The sequence below is a fragment of the Salvelinus fontinalis genome, chromosome 32, assembly GCF_029448725.1.
Source record: "Salvelinus fontinalis isolate EN_2023a chromosome 32, ASM2944872v1, whole genome shotgun sequence".
NCBI classification, from domain to species: domain Eukaryota; kingdom Metazoa; phylum Chordata; class Actinopteri; order Salmoniformes; family Salmonidae; genus Salvelinus; species Salvelinus fontinalis.
In genome coordinates, this window is record NC_074696.1 from 8,376,553 (window position 1) to 8,388,128 (window position 11,576).

The following is an 11,576-nucleotide window of genomic DNA, read 5'->3' on the forward strand; positions in this document are numbered from 1 at the left end:
CAACAAAAATATACTTATTCATTTAATGAAATGGGTCCCATTATGTCTGGTGAAAACCAACCACTGCATTCCACAGTAAGAACCTCATACCAACGGTCAGCATGGTGGTGGTAGAGTGATGGTTTGGGGTCAGCATGGTGGTGGTAGTGTGATGGTTTGGGGTCAGCATGGTGGTGGTGTGATGGTTTGGGGTCAGCATGGTGGTGGTGTGATGGTTTGGGGTCAGCATGGTGGTGGTAGTGTGATGGTTTGGGGTCAGCATGGTGGTGGTAGTGTGATGGTTTGGGGTCAGCATGGTGGTGGTGTGATGGTTTGGGGTCAGCATGGTGGTGGTAGTGTGATGGTTTGGGGTCAGCATGGTGGTGGTAGTGTGATGGTTTGGGGTCAGCATGGTGGTGATGGTAGTGTGATGGTTTGGGGTCAGCATGGTGGTGGTAGTGTGATGGTTTGGGGTCAGCATGGTGGTGGTAGTGTGATGGTTTGGGGTCAGCATGGTGGTGGTAGTGTGATGGTTTGGGGTCAGCATGGTGGTGGTAGTGTGATGGTTTGGGGTCAGCATGGTGGTGGTGTGATGGTTTGGGGTCAGCATGGTGGTGGTGTGATGGTTTGGGGTCAGCATGGTGGTGGTAGTGTGATGGTTTGGGGTCAGCATGGTGGTGGTAGTGTGATGGTTTGGGGTCAGCATGGTGGTGGTGTGATGGTTTGGGGTCAGCATGGTGGTGGTAGTGTGATGGTTTGGGGTCAGCATGGTGGTGGTAGTGTGATGGTTTGGGGTCAGCATGGTGGTGATGGTAGTGTGATGGTTTGGGGTCAGCATGGTGGTGGTAGTGTGATGGTTTGGGGTCAGCATGGTGGTGGTAGTGTGATGGTTTGGGGTCAGCATGGTGGTGGTAGTGTGATGGTTTGGGGTCAGCATGGTGGTGGTAGTGTGGTGGTTTGGGGTCAGCATGGTGGTGGTAGTGTGATGGTTTGGGGTCAGCATGGTGGTGGTGGTGTGATGGTTTGGGGTCAGCATGGTGGTGGTAGTGTGATGGTTTGGGGTCAGCATGGTGGTGGTAGATTGATGGTTTGGGGTCAGCATGGTGGTGGTAGTGTGATGGTTTGGGGTCAGCATGGTGGTGGTAGTGTGATGGTTTGGGGTCAGCATGGTGGTGGTAGAGTGATGGTTTGGGGTCAGCATGGTGGTGGTAGTGTGATGGTTTGGGGTCAGCATGGTGGTGGTAGTGGGATGGTTTGGGGTCAGCATGGTGGTGGTAGTGTGATGGTTTGGGGTCAAAATGGTGGTGGTAGTGTGATGGTTTGGGGTCAGCATGGTGGTGGTAGTGTGATGGTTTGGGGTCAGCATGGTGGTGGTAGTGTGATGGTTTGGGGTCAGCATGGTGGTGGTGGTGTGATGGTTTGGGGTCAGCATGGTGGTGGTGGTGTGATGGTTGGGGTCAGCATGGTGGTGGTAGTGTGATGGTTTGGGGTCAGCATGGTGGTGGTAGTGTGATGGTTTGGCGTCAGCATGGTGGTGGTAGTGTGATGGTTTGGGGTCAGCATGGTGGTGGTGGTGTGATGGTTTGGGGTCAGCATGGTGGTGGTAGTGTGATGGTTTGGGGTCAGCATGGTGGTGGTGGTGTGATGGTTTGGGGTCAGCATGGTGGTGGTAGAGTGATGGTTTGGGGTCAGCATGGTGGTGGTAGTGTGATGGTTTGGGGTCAGCATGGTGGTGGTAGTGTGATGGTTTGGGGTCAGCATGGTGGTGGTAGTGTGATGGTTTGGGGTCAGCATGGTGGTGGTAGTGTGATGGTTTGGGGTCAGCATGGTGGTGGTAGTGTGATGGTTTGGGGTCAGCATGGTGGTGGTAGTGTGATGGTTTGGGGTCAGCATGGTGGTGGTAGTGGGATGGTTTGGGGTCAGCATGGTGGTGGTAGTGTGATGGTTTGGGGTCAGCATGGTGGTAGTGGGATGGTTTGGGGTCAGCGTGGTGGTGGTAGTGGGATGGTTTGGGGTCAGCGTGGTGGTGGTAGAGTGATGGTGTGGGGTCAGCATGGTGGTGGTATAGTGTGATGGTTTGGGGTCAGCATGGTGGTGGTAGTGTGATGGTTTGGGGTCAGCATGGTGGTGGTAGTGGCATGGTTTGGGGTCAGCATGGTGGTGGTAGTGTGATGGTTTGGGGTCAGCATGGTGGTGGTAGTGTGATGGTTTGGGGTCAGCATGGTGGTGGTAGTGTGATGGTTTGGGGTCAGCATGGTGGTGGTAGTAGAGTGATGGTTTGGGGTCAGCATGGTGGTGGTAGTGTGATGGTTTGGGGTCAGCATGGTGGTGTTAGTTTGATGGTTTGGGGTCAGCATGGTGGTGGTAGTGTGATGGTTTGGGGTCAGCATGGTGGTGGTAGTGTGATGGTTTGGGGTCAGCATGGTGGTGGTAGTGTGATGGTTTGGGGTCAGCATGGTGATGGTAGTGTGATGGTTTGGGGTCAGCATGGTGGTGGTGGTGGTGTGATGGTTTGGGGTCAGCATGGTGATGGTAGTGTGATGGTTTGGGGTCAGCATGGTGGTGGTAGTGTGATGGTTTGGGGTCAGCATGGTGGTGTTAGTGTGATGGTTTGGGGTCAGCATGGTGGTGGTGGTGTGATGGTTTGGGGTCAGCATGGTGGTGGTAGTGTGATGTTTGGGGTCAGCATGGTGGTGGTAGTGTGATGGTTTGGGGTCAGCATGGTGGTGGTAGTGTGATGGTTTGGGGTCAGCATGGTGGTGGTGGTAGTGTGATGGTTTGGGGTCAGCATGGTGGTGGTGTGATGGTTTGGGGTCAGCATGGTGGTGGTAGTAGAGTGATGGTTTGGGGTCAGCATGGTGGTGGTAGTGTGATGGTTTGGGGTCAGCATGGTGGTGTTAGTGTGATGGTATGGGGTCAGCATGGTGGTGGTAGTGTGATGGTTTGGGGTCAGCATGGTGGTGGTAGTGTGATGGTTTGGGGTCAGCATAGTGGTGGTAGTGTGATGGTTTGGGGTCAGCATGGTGGTGGTAGTGTGATGGTTTGGGGTCAGCATGGTGGTGGTGTGATGGTTTGGGGTCAGCATGGTGGTGGTAGTGTGATGGTTAGGGGTCAGCATGGCGGTGGCAGTGTGATGGTTTGGGGTCAGCATGGTGGTGGTGTGATGGTTTGGGGTCAGCATGGTGGTGGTAGTGTGATAGTTAGGGGTCAGCATGGTGGTGGTAGTGTGATGGTTTGGGGTCAGCATGGTGGTGGTAGTGTGATGTTTTGGGGTCAGCATGGTGGTGGTGGCAGTGTGATATTTGGGGTCAGCATGGTGGTGGTGGCAGTGTGATGGTTTGGGGTCAGCATGGTGGTATTAGTGTGATGGTTTGGGGTCAGCATGGTGGTGGTAGTGTGATGGTTTGGGGTCATTATGGTGGTGATGGTGTGATGGTTTGGGGTCAGCATGGTGGTGGTAGTGTGATGGTTTGGGGTCAGCATGGTGGTGGTAGTAGAGTGATGGTTTGGGGTCAGCATGGTGGTGGTAGTGTGATGGTTTGGGGTCAGCATGGTGGTGTTAGTGTGATGGTTTGTGGTCAGCATGGTGGTGGTAGTGTGATGGTTTGGGGTCAGCATGGTGGTGGTAGTGTGATGGTTTGGGGTCAGCATGGTGGTGGTAGTGTGATGGTTTGGGGTCAGCATGGTGGTGGTAGTGTGATGGTTTGGGGTCAGCATGGTGGTGGTGTGATGGTTTGGGGTCAGCATGGTGGTGGTAGTGTGATGGTTAGGGGTCAGCATGGTGGTGGCAGTGTGATGGTTTGGGGTCAGCATGGTGGTGGTGTGATGGTTTGGGGTCAGCATGGTGGTGGTACTGTGATAGTTAGGGGTCAGCATGGTGGTGGTAGTGTGATGGTTTGGGGTCAGCATGGTGGTGGTAGTGTGATGGTTTGGGGTCAGCATGGTGGTGGTGGCAGTGTGATGTTTGGGGTCAGCATGGTGGTGGTGGCAGTGTGATGGTTTGGGGTCAGCATGGTGGTGGTAGAGTGATGGTTTGGGGTCAGCATGGTGGTGGTAGAGTGATGGTGTGGGGTCAGCATGGTGGTGGTAGTGTGATGTTTTGGGGTCAGCATGGTGGTGGTGGCAGTGTGATATTTGGGGTCAGCATGGTGGTGGTGGCAGTGTGATGGTTTGGGGTCAGCATGGTGGTATTAGTGTGATGGTTTGGGGTCAGCATGGTGGTGGTAGTGTGATGGTTTGGGGTCATTATGGTGGTGATGGTGTGATGGTTTGGGGTCAGCATGGTGGTGGTAGTGTGATGGTTTGGGGTCAGCATGGTGGTGGTAGTAGAGTGATGGTTTGGGGTCAGCATGGTGGTGGTAGTGTGATGGTTTGGGGTCAGCATGGTGGTGTTAGTGTGATGGTTTGTGGTCAGCATGGTGGTGGTAGTGTGATGGTTTGGGGTCAGCATGGTGGTGGTAGTGTGATGGTTTGGGGTCAGCATGGTGGTGGTAGTGTGATGGTTTGGGGTCAGCATGGTGGTGGTAGTGTGATGGTTTGGGGTCAGCATGGTGGTGGTGTGATGGTTTGGGGTCAGCATGGTGGTGGTAGTGTGATGGTTAGGGGTCAGCATGGTGGTGGCAGTGTGATGGTGTGGGGTCAGCATGGTGGTGGTGTGATGGTTTGGGGTCAGCATGGTGGTGGTACTGTGATAGTTAGGGGTCAGCATGGTGGTGGTAGTGTGATGGTTTGGGGTCAGCATGGTGGTGGTAGTGTGATGGTTTGGGGTCAGCATGGTTGTGGTGGCAGTGTGATGTTTGGGGTCAGCATGGTGGTGGTGGCAGTGTGATGGTTTGGGGTCAGCATGATGGTGGTAGAGTGATGGTTTGGGGTCAGCATGGTGGTGGTAGAGTGATGGTGTGGGGTCAGCATGGTGGTGGTAGTGTGATGGTTAGGGGTCAGCATGGTGGTGGTAGTGTGATGGTTTGGGGTCAGCATGGTGGTGGTGGTGTGATGGTTTGGGGTCAGCATGGCGGGTGATAGTGTGATGGTTTGGGGTCAGCATGGTGGTGGTGGTGTGATGGTTTGGGGTCAGCATGGTGGTGGTAGTGTGATGGTTTGGGGTCAGCATGGTGGTGGTGGTAGTGTGATGGTTTGGGGTCAGCATGGTGGTGATAGTGTGATGGTTTGGGGATCAGCATGGTGGTGGTAGTGTGATGGTGTGGGGTCAGCATGGTGGTGGTAGTGTGATGGTTTGGGGTCAGCATGGTGGTGGTGGTGTGATGGTTTGGGGTCAGCATGGTGGTGGTAGTGTGATGGTCAGCATGGTGGTGGTAGTGTGATGGTTTGGGGTCAGCATGGTGGTGGTAGTGTGATGGTTTGGGGTCAGCATGGTGGTGTGGTGTGATGGTTTGGGGTCAGCATGGTGGTGGTGGTGTAATGGTTTGGGGTCAGCATGGTGGTGGTAGTGTGATGGTTTGGGGTCAGCATGGTGGTGGTAGTGTGATGGTTTGGGGTCAGCACGGTGGTGTGGTGGTTTGGGGTCAGCATGGTGGTGGTAGTGTGATGGTTTGGGGTCAGCATGGTGGTGGTAGTGTGATGGTTTGGGGTCAGCATGGTGGTGATGGTTTGGGGTCAGCATGGTGGTGGTAGTGTGATGGTTTGGGGTCAGTATGGTGGTGGTGGTGTGATGGATTGGGGTCAGCATGGTGGTGATAGTGTGATGGTTTGGGGTCAGCATGGTGGTGATAGTGTGATGGTTTGGGGTCAGCATGGTGGTGATAGTGTGATGGTTTGGGGTCAGCATGGTGGTGGTAGTGTGATGGTTTGGGGTCAGCATGGTGGTGGTAGTAGTGTGATGGTTTGGGGTCAGCATGGTGGTGGTAGAGTGATGGTTTGGGGTCAGCATGGTGGTGGTAGTGTGATGGTTTGGGGTCAGCATGGTGGTGGTAGTGTGATGGTTTGGGGTCAGCATGGTGTTGGTAGTGTGATGGTTTGGGGTCAGCATGGTGGTGGTAGTGTGATGGTTTGGGGATGTTTTGCTGCGTCAGGACCTGGACGACCTGCCTTAATAGAAGGAACCATGAATTCTGCTCTGTATCAGAGAAGTCTACATGAGAATGTCAAGCCATCCGTCTGTAAGCTGAAGTGCAGCTGGGTCATGCAGTAAGACAATTATCTAAAACACACAATCAAGTCTACATGAAAATGGCTAAAAAGCAACACATTTGAAATGGCCTAGTCAAAGTCCAGTACTAATCCCAATTGAGATGTTGTGGCAGGACTTGAAACGAGCAGTTCATGCTTGAAAACCCACAAATGTCACTGAGTGAAAGCAGTTCTGCATGGAAGAGTGGGCCAGAAATCCTCCACAGCGACGTGAGAGACTGGTCAACAACTACAGGAAGTGGTTGGTTGGAGTCATTGCAGCTAAAGGTGGACTGGTCAACAACTACAGGAAGTGGTTGGTTGGAGTCATTGCAGTTAAAGGTGGACTGGTCAACAACTACAGGAAGTGGTTGGTTGGAGTCATTGCAGCTAAAGGTGGACTGATCAACAACTACAGGAAGTGGTTGGTTGGAGTCATTGCAGCTAAAGGTGGACTGATCAACAACTACAGGAAGTGGTTGGTTGGAGTCATTGCAGCTATAGGTGGACTGGTCAACAACTACAGGAAGTGGTTGGTTGGAGTCATTGCAGCTAAAGGTGGACTGGTCAACAACTACAGGAAGTGGTTGGTTGGAGTCATTGCAGCTATAGGTGGACTGGTCAACAACTACAGGAAGTGGTTGGTTGGAGTCATTGCAGCTAAAGGTGGACTGGTCAACAACTACAGGAAGTGGTTGGTTGGAGTCATTGCAGCTATAGGTGGACTGGTCAACAACTACAGGAAGTGGTTGGTTGGAGTCATTGCAGCTAAAGGTGGACTGGTCAACAACTACAGGAAGTGGTTGGTTGGAGTCATTGCAGCTATAGGTGGACTGGTCAACAACTACAGGAAGTGGTTGGTTGGAGTCATTACAGCTAAAGGTGGACTGGTCAACAACTACAGGAAGTGGTTGGTTGGAGTCATTGCAGCTAAAGGTGACACAACCAGTTGTTGAGTGTAATGGGGCAATTACTTTTTCACACCGGGGCATTGGGTGTTGTATAAATTTGTTTAAGAAATACATTTAATTAGTATATAATTGTTATATGTTTACTCAGATTCCATTTATCTAATAGTACATTTTGGTTGAAGATCTGATTTATATTTAGTATAAAAAAATATGCAAAAGTAGAGAAAATTAGAAAGGGGGAAAATACTTTTTCACAGCACTGTATATAGTGCAATACTTTAGTAGAGCACTTTTGACCAGGGTCCATAGGGGAGGGTGGATAGTACAGATTGGCTTCATTCTATGATCCAGCTGCTGTGAGACGGTGTTCAGGTAGACCCTGCTCTTTGAGGGCTATGGAACAGGCCCTGTAAACTATGGAGCAGGCCCTGTAAACTATGGAACAGGCCCTGTAAACTATGGAACAGGCCCTGTAAACTATGGAACAGGCCCTGTAAACTATGGAACAGGCCCTGTAAACTATGGAACAGGCCCTGTAAACTATGGAACAGGCCCTGTAAACTATGGAACAGGCCCTGTAAACTATGGAACAGGCCCTGTAAACTATGGAACAGGCCCTGTAAACTATGGAGCAGGCCCTGTAAACTATGGAACAGGCCCTGTAAACTATGGAACATGCCCTGTAAGCTATGGAACAGGCCCTGTAAACTATGGAACAGGCCCTGTAAACTATGCAGCTGGCCCTGTAAACTATGGAACAGGCCCTGTAAACTATGGAACAGGCCCTGTAAACTATGGAACAGGCCCTGTAAGCTATGGAACAGGCCCTGTAAACTATGGAACAGGCCCTGTAAACTATGTAGCTGGCCCTGTAAACTATGGAACAGGCCCTGTAAACTATGGAACAGGCCCTGTAAACTATGGAACAGGCCCTGTAAACTATGGAACAGGCCCTGTAAACTATGGAACAGGCCCTGTAAACTATGGAACAGGCCCTGTAAACTATGGAACAGGCCCTGTAAACTATGGAACAGGCCCTGTAAGCTATGGAACAGGCCCTGTAAACTATGGAACAGGCCCTGTAAACTATGTAGCTGGCCCTGTAAACTATGGAACAGGCCCTGTAAACTATGGAACAGGCCCTGTAAACTATGGAACAGGCCCTGTAAACTATGGAACAGGCCCTGTAAACTATGGAACAGGCCCTGTAAACTATGGATCAGGCCCTGTAAACTATGGATCAGGCCCTGTAAGCTATGGATCAGGCCCTGTAAACTATGGAACAGGCCCTGTAAGCTATGGAACAGGCCCTGTAAGCTATGGATCAAGCCCTGTAAGTTATGGATCAGGCCCTGTAAGCTATGGATCAGGCCCTGTAAGCTATGGAACAGGCCCTGTAGCCTGTGAAGTAAAGGCAGGTTTGAGGGCTGGGGTACGGGTTTGAGGGCTGGGGTACAGGTTTGAGGGCTGGGGTACGGGTTTGAGGGCTGGGGAACGGGTTTGAGGGCTGGGGTACGGGTTTGAGGGCTGGGGAACGGGTTTGAGGGCTGGGGTACGGGTTTGAGGGCTGGGGTACGGGTTTGAGGGCTGGGGAACTGGTTTGAGGGCTGGGGTACGGGTTTGAGGGCTGGGGAACGGGTTTGAGGGCTGGGGTACGGGTTTGAGGGCTGGGGAACGGGTTTGAGGGCTGGGGTACGGGTTTGAGGGCTGGGGAACGGGTTTGAGGGCTGGGGAACGGGTTTGAGGGCTGGGGAACGGGTTTGAGGGCTGGGGAACGGGTTTGAGGGCTGGGGTACGGGTTTGAGGGCTGGGGAACGGGTTTGAGGGCTGGGGAACGGGTTTGAGGCCTGGGGTACGGGTTTGAGGGCTGGGGAACGGGTTTGAGGGCTGGGGTACGGGTTTGAGGGCTGGGGTACAGGTTTGAGGGCTGGGGAACGGGTTTGAGGGCTGGGGTACGGGTTTGAGGGCTGGGGTACGGGTTTGAGGGCTGGGGAACGGGTTTGAGGGCTGGGGTACGGGTTTGAGGGCTGGGGAACGGGTTTGAGGGCTGGGGAACGGGTTTGAGGGCTGGGGTACGGGTTTGAGGGCTGGGGTTTTGTAGACAGAAGTAGGTGTGTGTGTAGTGTTGCACACTATACCAAAACGTCTGTACTTTCCAGAGAGAAATAACCTGGTTCTGTCAAAAAGAAAATGGTATGTTCGGTCAAATGTGTCTCACTTGATTGAGAGGATCAAGTAGGTCTGATTCATAAATGCGCACATGGCCTTCTACATTCTTTTGTATGTAATAGTATCAAAAAATGCCGAATGAACAGAGCAGTTGCTGAGTTTATTTGTCTCGCTCAAGTGTCATTCTGTAACTTTGACTAATATGCCTTCTTTGTTTTGTTGTGGTATCAGTTTTTTCAATCGAGTATCGTGATACTCAACCTGGTGTCGAAGTCAAAATTCTGGTATCTGGGTTAGGGATTATATAGACGGGGTATGGATCCGTATCTGGGTTAGGGATTATATAGACGGGGTATGGATCCGTATCTGGGTTAGGGATTATATAGACGGGGAATGGAGCAGTATCTGGGTTAGGGATTATATAGACGGGGTATAAAGCCGTATCTGGGTTAGGGATTATATAGACGGGCTATGGAGCCGTATCTGGGTTAGGGATTATATAGACGGGCTATGGAGCCGTATCTGGGTTAGGGATTATATAGACGGGGTATGGAGCCGTATCTGGGTTAGGGATTATATAGACGGGGTATAAAGCCGTATCTGGGTTAGGGATTATATAGACGGGGTATGGAGCCGTATCTGGGTTAGGGATCATATAGACGGGGTTTGGAGCCGTATCTGGGTTAGGGATTATATAGACGGTGTATAAAGCCGTATCTGGGTTAGGGATTATATAGACGGGCTATGGAGCCGTATCTGGGTTAGGGATCATATAGACGGTGTATAAAGCCGTATCTGGGTTAGGGATTATATAGACGGGGTTTGGAGCCGTATCTGGGTTAGGGATTATATAGACGGGCTATGGAGCCGTATCTGGGTTAGGGATCATATAGACGGTGTATAAAGCCGTATCTGGGTTAGGGATTATATAGACGGGGTATGGAGCTGTATCTGGGTTAGGGATTTTATTTACGGGGTATGGAGCCGTATCTGGGTTAGGGATCATATAGACGCTCTATGGAGCCGTATCTGGGTGTCCATCGTCATCATCATTATATCCAGAAGCTGGATCTCTGTTGGGAACCTTGTTCCAGCAGCTCATGTCCCTCTGGGGGAACCAGCTGCCTCCCTTCAGACCACCTGCCTGACCTTCCTCTCTGATTCTGATGCTGAGGACGAAGAGGCTGCCGCTGGAACTTGAGATGAGACGGATACGAGTGATGAAGAGGAGGACAAAGAGGATGCCGCTGGGACTTGAGATGAGACGGGCCCGAGTGACGAAGAGGAGGAGGAGGAAGAGGCTGCCGCTGGGACTTGAGATGAGACGGGTCCGAGTGATGAAGAGGAGGAGGAAGAGGCTGCCGCTGGGACTTGAGATGAGACGGGTCCGAGTGATGAAGAGGAGGAGGAGGAGGAAGAGGCTTCCGCTGGGACTTGAGATGAGACGGGTCCGAGTGATGAAGAGGAGGAGGAAGAGGCTGCCGCTGGGACTTGAGATGAGACGGGTTCGTGTGATGAAGACGGGGAGGAGGAAGAGGCTGCCGCTGGGACTTGAGATGAGACGGGTTCGAGTGATGAAGACGAGGAGGAGGAGGAGGAAGAGGCTGCCGCTGGGACTTGAGATGAGACGGGACCGACTGAAGAAGAGGAGGAGGAGGAGGAAGAGGCTGCCGCTGGAACTTGAGATGAGACGGGTCCGAGTGATAAAGACGAGGAGGAGGAGGAGGAAGAGGCTGCCGCTGGGACTTGAGATGAGACGGGACCGACTGAAGAAGAGGAGGAGGAGGAGGAAGAGGCTGCCGCTGGGACTTGAGATGAGACGGGTCCGAGTGATGAAGAGGAGGAGGAGGAAGAGGCTGCCGCTGGGACTTGAGATGAGACGGGTTAGAGTGATGAAGAGGAGGAGGAGGAAGAGGCTGCCGCTGGGACTTGAGATGAGACGGGTCCAACTGAAGAAGGTGTAGATGAAGGGGAGGTACTGAGCTAGTGAGAGAGGGCGGCTCTGCGGGTACTACCGTGTTCATCTGAAACACACAAAAACACGCAGACAGTTTAAAACACAAAGCACACGACACTGGACAGGAGGATGAAATAAATACATGTAGAGATTTTTTTATGAGCAATTTAGAGCAGTAATTTGTGTTTTGGGGCACAGTTCTGAAGGAGCCAGTACGGTGTCTGAGAAGTGCCAAACCTCACCGCTCTACCGTGGTCCCTGAGCCTGATCTTGTGAGGGAGGCAGGGTAGACCCAGGAACGATACACACACAGAGAAACACCGCGCTGAGAAAACCAGCTGGACAATACAGGTCACGATCAGAGGAACCCACAGGATCAGCGTCATGCTCTGGAAAGAGGAGAGAGACAGGTCAGTGTATCTGTCTCTCTAGCT

At 52.2% G+C, this 11,576-nt stretch overlaps 1 protein-coding gene across 1 annotated transcript in view; it reads right to left on the reverse strand.

The window, feature by feature from the left end:
* Nucleotides 1-9,326: 9,326 nt before the first annotated feature.
* The window catches only part of LOC129830677 (uncharacterized), a gene marked incomplete in the record, with an annotated part of 14,786 nt that continues 12,536 nt past the window's right edge, over nucleotides 9,327-11,576 (reverse strand). The window contains 2 exon segments of the mRNA XM_055893280.1: nucleotides 9,327-11,209; nucleotides 11,385-11,531. Coding sequence (XP_055749255.1) covers nucleotides 10,238-11,209; nucleotides 11,385-11,531 — 1,119 coding nt within the window.